Genomic DNA, 16780 nt, shown 5'->3' with positions numbered 1-16780 from the left:
TGAGGTTAAGTAAAACAGTAGCCCCTGCCCGATTGTTCCACATATTCAGTTGTGGGGAGCCAATTTTCTGGAGGCCTGCTTGTTTTTGATTAAGTCATGTTTTATTATGCCATCTCTGCACTCGTGTAATGAGTCTGGTGTAAGGATGATAAAGCTTTGATGAAACCTCCATGGCCGTTATGACTGCCCTGCTATCCAAAAAAAAAAAAAAAAAAGAAAGAAAGAAAGAAAAAAGCCTTTGGTGAATGCTGAGTCTAACGCTCAGCGGCAGGATGCTGTTTGTTTACCTTGAGGGAGCAGGGGAAACACAGATAGGGTGGGCATCTTTCTGGCTCCAGCTCTAAATACCAAACCTACTCACACCAAACATGTACTGCATCACAGCTCGCATGTCTTAAGCCCCAGTCATCACTCATATCCAGAACACTGATTGCTCTTTTATGACATGTCATTATATCTGTGACTAATGAGTCACCTAGGAGGAGGTTGAGGTGAGGCTATCAATATTGAGGAGCGCGATAATAGCTGGACCTTTGCTGTGAATATAGGATGACTCATGATGGATCTTTTGGCTTTAAAATGTTGATTTTTGAAGTGACTCATCACTTCCGTTATGACCTTTAATTGCACAAAGTAGTAGTCAATTCATCTTTGCAGGAAAAATAGCGTAAAAGCTCTATTGCGAAGTCTTGAGGGTCTGTGCTTGCCCGCTCCTGATTAGTTTGGGTCGGACCAGATTAAACTGATTGGCAAAGGCTGATTAATGTTAGAATCGCTTCAAACTCACCTTGATTAATTCCAGAGAAATCATTATTAGTGCGCTGAAGTATTTAACTTCTGACAAATAAATCGTTAATTTTCCGAGCTCAAAACAAGGGACACATCGCAAATTCATTTGACAGTGACATTTTTGCTTATCAACAGCGCACCGAATGGTTGTTTTCATATTTGTTATAAATACGTTTGCCAACATCATTTCATTATTTCCTGAGGGTATTGTGAAGTCAACGTGCCGCTTCAGGCAGGCTGTGTGGGTCCAGAGGAGCTGGAGCTGGTCCAGGAGCTTTGGGTAAGCAGGTAAACAGCCACCGCTCTTCCTCCTCCCAGCAAGTCAACGTCGTTTACCAATCGACCCAGTAACACCTGCTCCTGATGAGGTACGTACCAGGAATGACATTTTAACATCTGTCACTGAATCCCTGATTGAATCTGTGCTTGCTTTAGCATTACAGGGATGATGAACTCACTTTCAAAGGCACAACTTGAGATTCATTAACTAAGGCAAGCACCATGGCCATGGCAATGAAGGGCACACTGATTGTATGGTAACTATTACACCACAGTCACAGCCAAATGTTGGAAATTGAAGGGCTGGATTGAACGAAAGCTTTAGTGGGACTTGGTTGTCTGTGATATGCTTGCACGAAAACATATGTGCAGGAATATTAATGCTATTGTATGCTGTTGCTGTTGGATTTGATCTGTTATATGTATTTTGTATCATGTGTTGTGATGCTGCATGTGTCTTGTGGTGTGTATATATATATATATATATATATTATATATATATATATATATATATATATATATATATATATTATATGCTCTCCTTTTAAGCCAACTTTGTTATGATTGGCTGCATCTTGTAAACAGAAGGTTTGCACAGCAGGTGGGTGGGGTTGCTGTGCATGAAATGACCATATTGGGCATGTCCCCCTTCACTGACGTCACACAGATCCAAGAATAGAAAAAGCTAATTCTGGAGCTTTTTTGTGCACAGAAAACAAAAACCTCATTATTTTGAAATGTTGGTCATCTATGACAGAACATATGAAACATATAAATTCTCTTACTGTTCTGGAAAGAAAGGGAAAAGATTAAAGATTTGATGAGGATGTGGCTAAAACTTGATTTATGGGAATTCATTTGATTCAAAGGTGACAGAGATGCAACTGCATGCAATACTCTACACAGCATGTGGCCCATGAGTGAAAAGCTATGCGTAGGTTGAATGCTAATTGGTTGAAACCTTGTCCTGAACAGGAAATGGGAATGAAAAAAATGCAGAAGCATGAAAATAAAGACCAAAGTAGCCTGAAGAGAAGACGCACCGACAGTGGCTGCAGTGGACAGTTCTTACTGTTTTTAACCCTCAGTGTTACTCCAGCACAAGTCATCACTTCTGACTTCACGGCACTGGCAAAACTGCTAACCAACAACAGCACAAGCATAACCAACCCCTCTATGTAGCATCTACACAGTATGCTAGGAGGTAGAATGGGTCATTCACTCATCGAAAGGTCGGTGGTTTGAGTGTCCTTGGGCAAGATACTGAACCACAATTGCGCCCAGGATCTGCAGATGGGTGAATGTGGCTTGTGAAATACTTTGAGTGGTCGAAAAAGACTAAAAAGAACTGCACTATGAAAGTTAATTTACCATTTTGATGTGCATCTGGCCTATAGCTTTACCCAAGAGAACCACTCACTGCCATATGGTTAAAATTCACCATAAGGCTGCTGAACAAAAGCACAGAACATGATGGAAACCCTGATGGAAAGACAGACTCACCAAGCAATATACTCCTCTCTTGACATTCCTTTTGACAATTACTTATGTAATACAATTGCTTGCCAGCTGGTGGTGGGAAGCAATTTGACAGTTTTATCACAACGTTGACAAAAGTAATTTACTTGGCTCTGTCCTGTGCTGCTTCTGTGGGAGATAAATCATCCAAATATAAATAAATAAAATTGCACCCCACCAGGATTTGACAGTTCACTGTCTTCCAACCCCGGCACAAATGGCGCAGTCGTCACCTAGCATCATAAAAAAGTGTGAGTTACCAGGGCTGTGCTGTGATCCATCATCTGTCCGGGGGACACTTTGGTGGTCCACTGCTGTTCACAGGACAGCTGAGACCATAACCATGCAGCTGCTTAAATCTCAGCATCACAGAGAGTGTGATTACTTTAAGGAAACTGGATACAGAAGAGTGTTAGTGTGTTTGCACATCTCCGGGTCTTTGAAGACCTTTAAATTTTTTGCCACAGTAAGTTAGGATCAGTGCGCGGCAGTTTCTTAATAATATATGTTGGAAGGACTAGCACGCAGGATTTTGACAACTTCATCCCAGCAAGACTGTACTCACAAAAGATCCTGGCTAACACCCAGAAGATGTGATAATGCAACAATGTTAAAGGCAGTACACTGGTGGGGAAAAAATGTTGCTTTTATAAAGTGCCTTTCACTGGATACTATTTAGATTGAAATTACTCTAATTGCAGAATTGCCAGGGTTTTTTTGACAAGGATCTATTATAAAGATACAATAAATTCAATAATATAACCTTCGATAACGATTAACCGTACAGACTGATATGGCAGCGTATAATTTTTTTACATTCCTTTGTCAAAGTTGAACATTTGCAAATGATTACGGCAACAATTATTTTCAGTGGCTGTGATGGCACACATTTTTCCCCACAAAATCTATTCTCTCTTAATAGTAATTGTGCTCAAATGAGCGTCAGGGTGTTTGGAGTTATCGATGCAGAAAGAGAAATTTTGTCGCTGCACGTCGGGTGCGAACGCCGTTAATTCTCAAATGAGTGCTAAATCTACTACGGATAAGGCATGCAGCCTGCATACACAATTCAGCGGGAATCATTTATGTTTGCTGATTGAAGACTAACCGTAGTTTACAAGAGCATTTAAAACCCACACACTTACAAAGTCACTAAACTGGCCCCGTCAAAGAAGTGAAATGTTAACTTGAGTCCATCAACCGCAATATTTCTGCGAGAGGGGACGGATACCCCGAGGACTGAGCTTGTTGGTCGTGTCGCGGCTGCTGTCGCAGTGGGGCTTGGCTTTGATGTAATATTGCGATATTTCATTTGATTATGCTGATTCGATTGTGCGAGGTCATCCATCCTGCCTGATGTCTCTCAATATCCTTCAAAAGCATTTTGCTTTATTGGCTTGCTGGTCTACCCGGCAGAATTTCAATGGTTGTTTGATGGTATTAATGCACCATTTGAATGCAGACTCCAGAGTTGGGGGGGGGGGGGGGACCCATGTGGAGAAAGCATGCATGGAATCTGAAAGTCAGATGTCAGAGGAGTCAGTGAAGGAGAAACATTTTCTCCAAATGCAGATGCAACACTGGAGCGGAATATCAAATGTTCAAATCTCTTTCCGGGATTTTGGAGTGTGACTAAAAAAGGGAGCTCTTTTTTTCCCAAATAGTGCCAAACTCACAATAACCCACTTCACTTTTTTTTTTCAAAGAAAGAAAGAAAAAGGTTCTGCCAAGCTTATATTTCTTTGAGAAAAAGCCAAGTGTTTATGCACACAAACAAAGTGAATAGTGAACAGATGTGCAGCACACCTGTGATCAAACAACTTCTTTTCCATTCATTGACAGCGGATACAAAAAGGATCAGAAGGAGGCACTTTTCCAGGGCCGATTTCACTCTGGAGTATAACCATTCAAATTACATAAATCTGGAAATCTCAAAGCCCGACAATGAACAGAGCTTCGTGAAAGATTGCATTGCATACACAAAGTCAAAGACAGTACACACTGTCAGTTCTAGGCACCAAGTCATATAAGGACATCATCATTTTTTTTTCCTGATAGTCCTTAGCAGAACTTAAAATGAGGTAAATACACATGATATATATTACACTGAGTAATTATTTATTTCTCAAAAACTAAGCTAAAATATTGAAGCAGTGTGTGAAAACCTAAGTACACTCTATGATTCAGTAGCTTGCAGAACCACCGAACAGAAATAACTCTAAGCAATCACTTCCAGTGCAACTTTATCAGCCTCTCATATTGTTGAGAAATGTCTTCTTTACAAAGTTGCTTCAGTTCACTGAGGTGTTGATGCACAGCTCTCTTAGAGTCCCACCACAGCATTTTAATGAGGTTGAGGTCCGAACTTTGGCCCAGTGCAGCACCTTCTACTTCTTCTTTTCATTTTCAGACGTTCTGTTGTTTTCCTGCTGTGCTCAGGATCATTGTCCTGTTGCAGTACCCAGTTTTAGCCAAGCTTTAGCTGTCAGACAGATGATCTTACATTGACTCTAGAATACTTTGGTATCCAGAGGGGTTTGTGGTCAACTCAATGACTGCAAAGTGTCCAGTTGCTGTGGCTGCAAAACGAGCCCAAGCATTTGTGCTGATGTGCTGCTTTTGGTTGTCTCCATACATGGTGCTGTGCATTATGGCCTCTTCACTCTTGTCTGTCCAAAGGACATTTTTCCATAGTACTGTCTCTATTAAGTGTACATTTTTAACTGCATCTGTACTTTAACTGTATCTGATTAGAAGTTTCACACATATCTCCTCTGCTTTAAGGAAAAAAAAAAATGTTTTGTCTGCAACTTGAAGAAAATGAAATGTGTCCGATGAGTCATTGCTTGGGGAAATCAATTCATTTAGTTTACAGAGGTGCTAAGTTATTTATTGCCTGTCAGCATGAGCTGTTAGTTCAATTTAATTTCTAGCTGTAGAAAAGCGCAGACACGGTACAGAGGAAATTTGAAGAGAATTATTTTATTTATGCAAACAGGATGCACCCCTAAAAAAAAAAAAAAAATGACATCAACATTTTTCAGTCCAAGCCCCCCCCCCCCCCCCCCCCCCCCCCAGGCACACCATATTTCCCTGTGGTACCACAGTAACATCTACAGTTTTATATTGGCCTGACAGGTTGCATTAAGCAACATACTCATCCTTTGACTGCTACGTTTTAAACAATTCCCGGCGGCCAATAAAGATATATGAGAGTATAAAAATTAAGAGGAATATTGCAAATGAAGACAGAAAAATTCTAATAATGAAAAGAAACCAGAGAAGTTCATCAAACGAAACAAGAGGTAGGACTGAGTTTTTTTTTTTGTTTTTTTGACTAGCCAGCAGCAGTGACAGTGAATGTTTCAAGGGTGCACAAACAAAACTGTTAGCTTAAAAAAAATAAAGGCAGCTTTGCTGCAGAGTCTTACCACGGTTTTTTTTTGTTTTGTTTTTTTTTTTTTTAAAAACTATGATGCCAAAAGAAAGCCTGTGCCTGTAAGTCTGCAGTGGAAAATTTTTAAAACTCTACACAGTGTGGAGCCTTCAGTTTTAGCCTATTTTACAGCAGCTGCACCTAAAACCAACCTGTCCTTGCCAGGATACTGTGATTAGCAGGTACATGCAACTCCAAGTTTTTATCTTGCAGGCACATCCTAGTATCTCACACCATTAATATGAAGGTTCTCAGCACTACATTTCCCACAAATGCAGCAAAAACACTGTGGATAGCCTGCTTTAATAGCTGCAACTCACCCGAAACCTTTAAGACAAAATGAAAATTCGCTCAGACTCACCAAAATTGGGCAACAGAAGAATAATGGCACCAAAACCACAAATTCCTTTGACACTGTAAACCAGGTCAAAGGAAATTGGTCAAAATTGGTCACAGCTTCATTCTTCTTCTATGTTTCTTTGAGCAGGTTCCTCCATGTTCACAATTTTTAGGCTACTGGACACTTAATTAGATACACTTGTTCCGTTCAGCTGCTCATTAACTCAAATATCTAATCAACCAATCACATGGCAGCAACTCAATGCATTTAGGCACATAGACATGGTCAAGGTGACCTGCTGAAGTGCAAACCGAGCATCAGAATGGGAAAGAAAGATTTAAGTGACTTTGAACGTGACGTGGTTGGTGCCAAAAAGAAAGAAAATATCCAGTGAGCGGCAGTTTTCTGTGTGAGAATGTCTTGTTGATGCCAGAGGTCAGAGGAGAAAGGCCAGACTGCTTTAAGCTAATAGGAAGGCGACAGTAACTCAAATAACCACCCGTTACAACCAAAGTATGCAGAAGAGCATCATTCTGATAGCAGCAGAAGACCACTTATGTCAGCGATGAACAGGAAACTGAGGCTCCAGTTCACACAGACACACCAAAACTGGACAACAGAGGACTGGAAAAACATTGCCTACATTTCTGTCCAGCATTCAGATGGCAGCGTCAGAATTTGGGGTTAACAAAATGAAACCATGCATCCATCCTGACGTGTATCAACAGTTCACCCTGGTTGTGGTGTAATGGTGTGGGGGATATTTTTTCTTGACACACTTTGGCTTACTAAGTACCAACTGAGCATTGCTTAAATGACACAGCCTTTCTGAGTATTGCTGCTGACCATGTCCATCCCTTTATGACCGCAGTGCACTTCTGATGGCTGCTTCCAGCAGGATAACACACCATGTCACAAAGCTCACACCATCTCAAACCGGTTTCATGAATATCACAATGAATTCAGAGTAAATGGCCCCCTCAGTCAACAGATCTCAATCTGATGGAGCATCTTTGGAATGTGGTGGAATGGGAATGGCGCTATCACGTCAGTATGGACCAAAATCTGTATGTTTCCAGCACCTTGTTGAAGCTGTGCTGTGAAAAATTAAAGCAGTTCTGAAGTGAAAAGTTGCTCCAACCCAGTACTAGCAAGGTGTACCTAATAAAGTGACCATTTTCCAGCTTATTAAACCTCGCTGCAGTTTTCACACTGTAAAGACAGCCAGTAGGATAAACTGGATTCATTGGTGGGCTGTTTCTGGACTCCCTTCTTTGGCACCCCTGATCTGAATGCTTGTGCAGCCACTGAGCCTCTCACACCTGAGGCTGGGGCTTATCCATTTATTAATTAATACTGAAGCCAGTAGTGAGATCCCGATTCCTAAAGTTGCTGAACATCCCTCCCCTAGGCTGCACATTTCTTTTGTTATTTGACATTTCCAGCATTGTGCGCTCAGATTACTTCCCTTCATCCTTGTGCATTTTCTGCTTCTTTTGGTGTTTGCAGCAAAGTCCTCTCCATGTTTGCATTTCCACTACTGTGTGTGTGTGTGTTTTGGCCACTGGACCCGTAACCATGTCTTAACTCCCCAAATGTGGCGCCCTTTAAAAGGAGCGCGTACAGACGACAAAGTGAAAATTTGCCACAATAAAATTCTCTCACTTTAGGGAGTCTGAGAGAATTTGATTTTGCAGTACAGCAGCAGAAGAGTGATAATGTCTTTGAGAGAAAGAAACCAGCATTTCTTGACCACTGAGAAGTTTTCTTTTTTTTTCTTTTTTCTAAGCAAACTTGCTACATCATATAAAACAAATTATTTAGCAAAGTCTTCCAGGACATCTGGCACATAAAATACATTAGCTCTATTGGTTCTCCTGATCTAGACTCTCTAACATCTTTGAGGAGACACCAACTCAGCTCTGAGACCGCTCTAAATGAATCTGAGGTTTGAGGATCAACGATGATTGACTGAATCATCAGTGAGCATCGCTACCCAGAATCTTGGTCCAAACAACGAAGCAAATGAGAGATGCGGCGGGCTCGACGCTTTCCACGTGACCTTGAGTTTGACTTTGATAATAGCGCCATTGGCGGAGCCATCGTGCTTCAATATTTTAACACGGTTCATTAGGTTCATTCGAATTCAGAAAGCAGTCCTTCAACAAAACGGTATCATCTCACCTCCATCAATCCATTTTCCAGCCTACTCATTTTTGAGGTCTGCTTAAAAAGCCATTTAATCGCACACACCAAATCGTAATTGGCATTCTAATAACAGTAAATGACGCTGACAAATACTCACCAATCATAGACACTACAAGCACTTTACAATCTTTGTATTCCCCCCCTTTTTTTTTTAAAAAAAAAACTAAAGTGGACATTTTCCTCTTCACATCATCAGTGAGCACGAAGATACCTGCACATAAATGCAGAGAATGACACGTTTAACCCTCCCACCCTCACCTCTTCCATGAAACAACCCTTTTAAATGCAAATACCCTGGAGGCAACGGGCTTCTTATCGCGCATTTCATTGTCTCCTTCGGGGTAGTGGGGTAGAGAGCTGTTTTTCCTCTTCATCTGCAGATAATTGTGCACACACGCATGCATGCAGCAACCATACAGTTTATACTGGAGCAAAGCAGCTTTAGAATAAATGTATACAGCAAAGAAACTGCTCTGTTAAGACTAAAAGATGCTATTAATTCCAGCAAATAGACAAAGTACAAGACGCAGAATTTAATTTAAAGTTATTGTGGTGGGGAAACTGGCAGGTGCTTTATTTTGATGTATAGGAGTGGGCAGCTGTCTAATCATATCACAGATTAATTTCATTTCTGAGCCGATGGGTACTTTATGACCACATGAAGGCTTTTTGGTTCCTTATCAAGCAGCTATCCGGTTAAAAAGCGAGCAAAGTATAGCACGATTTTGTATTCCTATGCGTGCTTTCAGCGTAACGAGTCAAACAGGTGTTCAGTGAAGAAAAGCTTCAGGTGTCTACATGACAATACAGCACCGCGACCACCTGCTCATCTGCCTTGCAAATTTTTGTCTACATGTGAGGTAACGCACTTTTCTGATCCTCTCACATCCTCTAAGACTGACTACAGGACAGCTGCATTTCTAAGTGACCTCATTATTAAGAAGACCTGACTCTGACTGTGCCCGAGACCATTTTGACTGTAATGTGAGCCGATAAATATACCCTTGCTGTCCTCTCACATGTCAGAGATAGCCCTGTACTTTGACAGAGTAACACTGCCATCTAGTGCTCAACGGGAGAAACACACTTGGAAAAGCGATTTCCATCCCATGCATGCCTGCAGATTGTTTAATGCAAAAATTAAACACAATGTAAAATCATTCCAATGTGGAGCAAAAACACATTACAGTTTGAGCTGTACACTCTTCAAACAAGATGGCAATAATGCTCACAAGACGTGAAACTCTGTTATTTAACCACAGACGAGAGTTCGTTGGTAAACGGAGCTGTTTTAAGAGCATAAACCATTTAACAAAAACGTGAAATAAAAACACACTACGAGTTTGTTAATACAGAAGCCTTTTTCCCATTACTTGCTTTCATTAGAGCTTTTATGGCCCTTGCTCTCATTTCCAACTCGAGTAGCTCCAGTTGCTGAATCGATGGCTTACAAACTGCCGGGGAACCGCTCGAAACCGGTCCGGCGCCATCTGCAGACTGCAGCGGTGCGGTCTGTTCTTTAGCTGAGTCTTTGCTGGAAGCGGAGGAGAAAGCCAAGATCTCACTCACGCTTTTGTCTATGTCGCTCTGAATGTCTTTCTTCGGCTCCGGATTTGCCGGCTCAGGGTCTGCAGCCGGGTCAGAGCACTGCTCACCACCGTCTCCCTCTTTCACCGCCACATCTGCAGCTTTAACAGTCTGCTCCTCTTTGGGCCCCTCTATGTCGCTGTCATAAGTGTCTGCATTTATGCTGAGGACGTCGCTCTCCTCACCAGAGCCGCCACCCTCTGCAAAGAACATTACAGTCATTTAAAATGTAAAAGCTCCTTTTAGAGCCTCCTTCTGTCTTTGAAGTCTTTGACTGAATGCCTCAGGGATGTTCTTTGCAGTCATTACATATTAATCACCTTGCTTTGGGTCTTCACTTTTTGCTGTTTCCTTCAGGCATGATGTAGAGTCTACGTTACTGTCTTGCCTTGGCGGGGGAAAAAAATAAACACGTGAAATAAGAACATAATCACAATGTGCTTTTTTTCTCTGAAACTGTGCTCATAGAAAGTTAGTAACCATTTCACTCACTGGCTTTCCAGAGACTCCTCAGAGTTTTCATTGCCATTTCCAGTTGTCACCTCATCCCCTTGACACAACCAACACATTTAAGTGAAATAAAATATTTTGCATAAAGTTGCAAAATGATTTATTAAAAAAAAAAAAAAAAAGTCTTACCTGCTAAGATCTGAATAAGATTTTTCTCTGAGATGGACTCCAGCTGCTCCCAACACAGCGTTTTGATTTCCTCTAAACTGCATTCCTGTGAACAATAACGTGTTTAAAAGGCATCTTTAATAGCCTACCAGGCCTATGGCCTTAGCCCCCCCATCTATATGAGAACTATCCATCCATCCTCTTCCGCTTATCCTTTTCAGGGTCGTGGGGGGGCTGCAGCCTATCCCAGCTGTCATAAAGCGAGAGGCAGGGTACACCCTGTACAGTTCGCCAGCCTGTTGCATTGCTAACACAGAGAGATGGACAACTATTCACCTCTTTTTATTTTAAATTTCTGTAAGCCTTCAGAGGTAACACTGATTAAAAATGAAAATCAAAACCAACAATTAAAACCGCAAGCGGTGATATCGGGCCCTCGCACTCCGCGCGCGTCGACCTGTGGCGCTCGTCGACCCGTGCCGCACTCGGAGGTTTTGTGATCGTGATGGGTCTCTAGAAAGTTGAATTCTTTTATAGGAAAAGGTATCTTTTGCTCTCGGCATAGACGCAATGGAATATTTGGGGGTGTGGTCACGGCTCCAGCATGCAAAATAGGGCATGGGTCTGATTGACTTTTTTGATGGGCTGTTTGTCTAGATGATGTGGAGCCAATTTGGTCTCACTGGGTGAAATGCCCTAGGAGGAGTTCATTCAAATAGCAGGCCTGAAAATGGCAAAAATTGACACGTTCAATTGAAGATGCTGGACTTCCTGTAGGGTTTGGAGTATGGCTCCAAGAGACTTTTTTGTATGTCTTAGGATGTTACATGAGTGTGCAAAATTTCAGAGCTGTAGATAAAATGTAACTCAGGGGCTAGCTAAAAAACATGGTATATTATGATATTTAAAGCTGCCAGTAGGGGGCGCTCTAACGTTTATGGACTTTATGCATATCAATGTGTTCAGGGCAGGAGGCTTATCAAATTGATGAGGATTTTGTAAGGAATGGTGAAAGATATTTCATGTATTTCAGAGCAAAACTAATTCTGTGGACGGTCATACAAATTTTCATTTGCTTCTGTAGGGGGCGCTATTGCGCCTACAGTCTTGAATCTGTAGTTATGGATTCAGCCTGGGTGTGTACATGAGTGATTAAATTTTCAGCCTGATCAGACAAAGCATGTGCGAACAAGTGCACAAACAATTTTGGTGGTGAGGGAGAAAAACAAAGGCCAAATTTAATGGCCTGGTGTGACAAGGCCGTTTAATATTTTGTAAAGATTTCCACAATATTTGATGGGCTACTTGTGTAGATGATCTGGAGCCAATTTGGTGTCAGTGGGTGAAATGCCCTAGGACGAGTTCGTTCAAATAGCAGGCGTGGAAATCGCAAAAATTGACACCTTCAATTGAAGATGGCCGACTTCCTGTAGGGTTTGGGGTATGGGTCCAAGAGACTTTTTTGTACGTCTTAGTATGTTACATGAGCCTGTACATTTTCATACATGTAGATAAAACGTAGCTCCGGGGCTACTCAAAAAACATGCTATTTTAAGATATTCCGAGCTGCCACTAGGCGGCGCTCTAACGTTTATGGACTTTATGCATATGAATGTGTTCAGGGCAGCATGCTTATCACACCACTGAAGTTTGAGCCAGATTGGGCAAGTTGGCTTAGAGTTACAGCCATTTTTGTGTTCATGGCGAATCATCGAACTTTGCCGTCCCATAAGGGTCACGCCCTTTTGTCAAAAAGTCACAGTTTTGAAAACACAGTAAGTCCAACTTCTTAAGGCTTTCCAGGTGAAATTTGAGATGGTTCTGCTAAACCACCTTGGAGCGGGACCTCCAAGTGTAAAATATGACATTTCCTGTTCCCACTAGGTGGCGCTGCGACTGATATTAAATATTGTCATATGTATGTGTTCAGGGGGGCACCCTCATCCTACTGGAGAAGTTTGATGCACATTGGATCATGTAGGTATGAATGAGAGGCAATCAAAATTTCATGGCGAATGATCAAAGTTCAAAGGGGCATAAGGACCCCTCCCCCTTGGCAAAAACTCACCATTTTCAAGATTTAGATTCCCCTGGGGGTGTAGGTTAGACAAACCAAATATGAAGATGATAACGTCTAAAACCTCTGAGTTATTAGAAAAAGTGTGAGGGCTGCAAATCGCCAAATTTGCATAATTAATTCAAAATGGCGGACTTCCTGTTGGGTTTAGGGCATGGCTCCCAGAGGATTTTTTGTGCGCCTGGACATGATATACATGTGTATGAAGTTTCATTCATGTACGTGAAACACAGCGGTGGGGCTCCAGTTTAGGGGGCGCTAGCGAGCCATTTGGGCGCGCCCTTGCCCGAGCCCATTAAAATACTTAAATTTTCACCAGGTGTGACGCATGTGCAAAGTTTCATGAGTTTTTGAATATGATAAAGCCCCCAAAAAGCCAATTCATTTGCCTGAATAATAAAAAAAAAAAAAAAAAAAAAAAAAAAAATAATAATAATAAATAATAAACGAAGCAATTACAATAGGGCCTTCGCACAGTTCGTGCTCGGGCCCTAAATATGCAATGCAGGTGACCCATTCAGTCCATCAAACTCTGCTCCACAGACTTCATATAAACGACAAGTGTAGCTCCTGTGATCAGAGTCATAATTAGATGTTGAGTTTTCAGATAACTGACACTGAAACCAAACTCGAACAAATCACCTTGAGCTCATCAGGAAGCATCTTCCGTAGCTTCTTCTCCCCAAGCACGTGGAAGCACTGCTCCAGCATCTCCCGCTTGTCACCAACGTAGGCCGTGATGGGCTGGAAGGTCAGGCTGAGGTCCAGTCCTCCTTCCTCAATGTCACTACCAATCTTGTCAAGCTCAGGATCAGCGAGTTCATCCTTGTAGTCCTTTAAACGGGGATGAAAAGCATGCAGCTGCATTCATGTGCGCCAAATATGATCTAAAGGTATTTCTCCATGATTTAAAAAACTAATAATTTGTGACTAATAATAATAATAATAATTAATAATTTTGTTTTCAGTCTCTTATGTTTTTTGTTTTTTTTTACTTAAAAAGAGAAAATACACTCAGCACCAAGAATGCTTAACAAATAATAAAAAACTGAAACCAGGAACATAAAAAACTGTTTACATAAAAACTGAGCATTATAATTCAGCCAAGGCCAAGTTTTTCTACCGTGTAGTGGGCTACATTCATTTTGTTGGACCTGAGTAACTGAAGGAAAAAAAAATGTTAATTACGCTAAAAACATTTTAAAATGCACAAATTAGACCCCCCTTTTTTTTTAAAAAATAAAAATTATATTTACACATTATAATGAATAACGAGAGTAAACAGTTAAATGTCTCCGACTTAAAAACAATAAAACATTATTAATAACCCCCGAATAACGAAACGCATTCAGCAGCGCAGTGCTCCTTTAATATTAAACTGAAGTTGTTGTAATGCTGCAAATGAAATGTTAATAACAAAAACACAATAACCAAATGGACACTCGAGAGTCACAAAACAGCAAATCCGCGTCAACAGCGACCTTTCCAAGCATCTAAAGCTAATAAGTGATTTTTAAAACCAAGCTTAGACTCCATGCCGGACTAATTTACCCTACATTTACCCTAAACTCATCCCGGGACTCCTGAGGACCGGAGGTTAGCGCGGCAGCAGCTCCGCAGTCTCACCTCCAGACTGGACCCCGCACTCCTGCGTTTACCGCTGTCGTGCCGCTCTTCAGACTGAGAGTGCTTCCTTTTCTTTTCCCCGGTGCTTGATTTCTTTTTGAACATTTTAAAACTACTTAAATCAGTCCTCCAACCTCGTTGCTTAAAACTGCGGGAGCACCTGAAGCTAAAGAGCCTGTGAAATACGTCATAAACAAGCGACAACTTCTTCTTTTTTTGGTGACAGGTCGGCTCAACTGTTACATTATCGCCACCTAAGGGACAGGAGTGGTTCCAACCATAGACATATTTATTTACAGGCATATATGTCCATGGTTCCAACTCGTTGGTCTCACCCACTTGGGTTTTACAGGAAGTGATGCCATTTAACTCAGAGTGGTTTCCTTGCCATGCGCTTGAGAATTGATTTGAAAAGTGGAATAGGGTGCTTTGAAAATTTACTGCACTCCTCAAACACACAGTACTGGGAGAAAGTCTCGAGCCACCCCTCATTTCTTCATATTTTGCTTGGAAAATGGGAGATTAAAACTTGCAAACACGCATATGTTGAAAGTCAATATTTGATATGAACATCTTTATTCCTCAACACAGCCTGAACTCTCTGAGGCAGCTTTCTTCTCATTTCTTTAAGCAGTCTTCAGGAATAGTTCTCCAGGCTTCTTGAAGGACATTCAAAGCTCTTCTTTGGATGTTGGCTGCCTTTTGTTCTGTTCTCTGTCAAGATGATTCCACACTGCTTCAGTAATGTTGAGGTCCAGGCTCTGGGGAGGCCAATCCATGACTGATAGAGTTCCACTGTGTGTTTTTCTATCCAGGTATGCTATTACTGCACTGACAGTATGTTAGAGACAAGACTTTTGCACAGTGCTGCAGGTTCCAATTCTGGCCCAAACTAAAGAAACACATACAGAACTAAAAATCAAAATTAGCTCTTAGTACGCTGTCTTTGTACTAGTTTCAATGAAATTCAAGGTTTCAGTGTTTTGAAAGTGATTCTGTTTACTTTTATGCAGCATCCTGAGTTTTGGGGAAATCAAGTTTATCATCCTTTCCTACTGCTCAATCACGAAATGATCGCTGTAACATTATTGTGTAAATAATTAGCAGGTTCAGTCCATCAGTTTCTAGCAGCTTTTCCTCCGGGCACGGCAACAAAGCCTGTTGGCTCGCTGCTACGCCACATCCAACGTCTTTTCTGTGACCTCTCAAACTGCTGATGGACGTGCACATACATTTAAACTGTATCCCGTCATCATTTTACACTTCAAAGCTTGCTCGGATTCCCAGTGACAGTCAAATCACACGTCCTCTTCCTATATCTCACCCAGTCGTGCCATCTCTCGTTCTCCATCTGCTTCACCGTGTCATCAAACGCTGCATATCGGATTCATTACGGCAAAGCCTTCAAACCCGCTGCCTCCACCCATCTATGTCTTTGAAGTGTTCGAGCACGATCATCACTGGTAATGTAGCTACTTCTGTTTTTGCAGAGGTAGCATAATCATGATAGATTATTGCAGAAAGCCTCCACTAACAATAATCAGAAACAAAGGGACATATTTGAAGTTCTGCTCACAGAAACGTGCAGCAAATTCTATTTAACGAAGGCTGAATTAGGCAGCCTGCATGCACATGCTGCTTAATATCATTTACTGAACCCCCTTCACTTCGCTTAAAGAATATGCTCACATTAGCTTCTGTCTGGAGCAAAATTACATTAACTTTAGCCAATAAACAACTCTGCTGGTCTTTCCAGCATGCCCCCCCCCCCCCCCCCCCCCCCTTATTTCCATCCAGGTAGCCAAGCATTTCATTTGGCCGGCCTGCAACACAAGTTTCAAGGTGGTGACGACACAAGCAAGCTGTAAATCACTCTAATTGGCTTCCCGCCTCTGCCTGAAATAAGGCGGGAGCCAATACCGTGGCTGCCCGGCGCTCTGCGGCGACAGCTGTCTCCACATAATGCAGGTTGTTATCCTGATGCCATCCACCGAATTATGCAGTGGATGCAGTGGGAGGTGCGCATCGATCACAATCACGTCACAGTGTGTTTTCTTTGCAACATCTGCTCCCATGTGTCTGGATATCACCTCATTAAAAGGGCAACGATGGAGCTGGCACTGTGCAGGGGGGCACTGCTTTTGGGGAGCCATGAAAAGGATTGGGGGAAAAAAAAAAACAACAACTCTGACGACTACAGCCAAAGCGCGTCCATCAAAAATGATGTGGCTTTATGATGGTCCTAACTCCGTCTTCAGAGGAGCAAGAGGAAGACGAATACGCATTCAAGGCTCTGCTGTCT

At 41.8% G+C, this 16780-nt stretch overlaps 1 protein-coding gene across 1 annotated transcript; it reads right to left on the bottom strand.

Annotated features, from left to right (window-relative positions):
* Positions 1 to 9669: 9669 nt before the first annotated feature.
* caap1 (caspase activity and apoptosis inhibitor 1) lies at positions 9670 to 14667 on the bottom strand. The gene is made up of 6 exons (XM_030722721.1): positions 14479 to 14667; positions 13495 to 13686; positions 10797 to 10881; positions 10650 to 10707; positions 10478 to 10545; positions 9670 to 10357 (listed from the first exon to the last, which is right to left on the bottom strand). The coding sequence occupies exons 1-6, from the start codon at positions 14581 to 14583 to the stop codon at positions 9906 to 9908; spliced, it is 960 nt and encodes a 319-aa protein (XP_030578581.1). The 5' UTR covers positions 14584 to 14667; the 3' UTR covers positions 9670 to 9905.
* Between the last annotated feature and the right edge of the window lie 2113 nt (positions 14668 to 16780).

Source organism: Archocentrus centrarchus, assembly GCF_007364275.1.
Source record: "Archocentrus centrarchus isolate MPI-CPG fArcCen1 chromosome 18 unlocalized genomic scaffold, fArcCen1 scaffold_23_ctg1, whole genome shotgun sequence".
NCBI lineage: Eukaryota > Metazoa > Chordata > Actinopteri > Cichliformes > Cichlidae > Archocentrus > Archocentrus centrarchus.
Note: the sequence above shows the minus strand (reverse complement) of the source record. Positions and strands in the feature narration are given on the sequence as shown.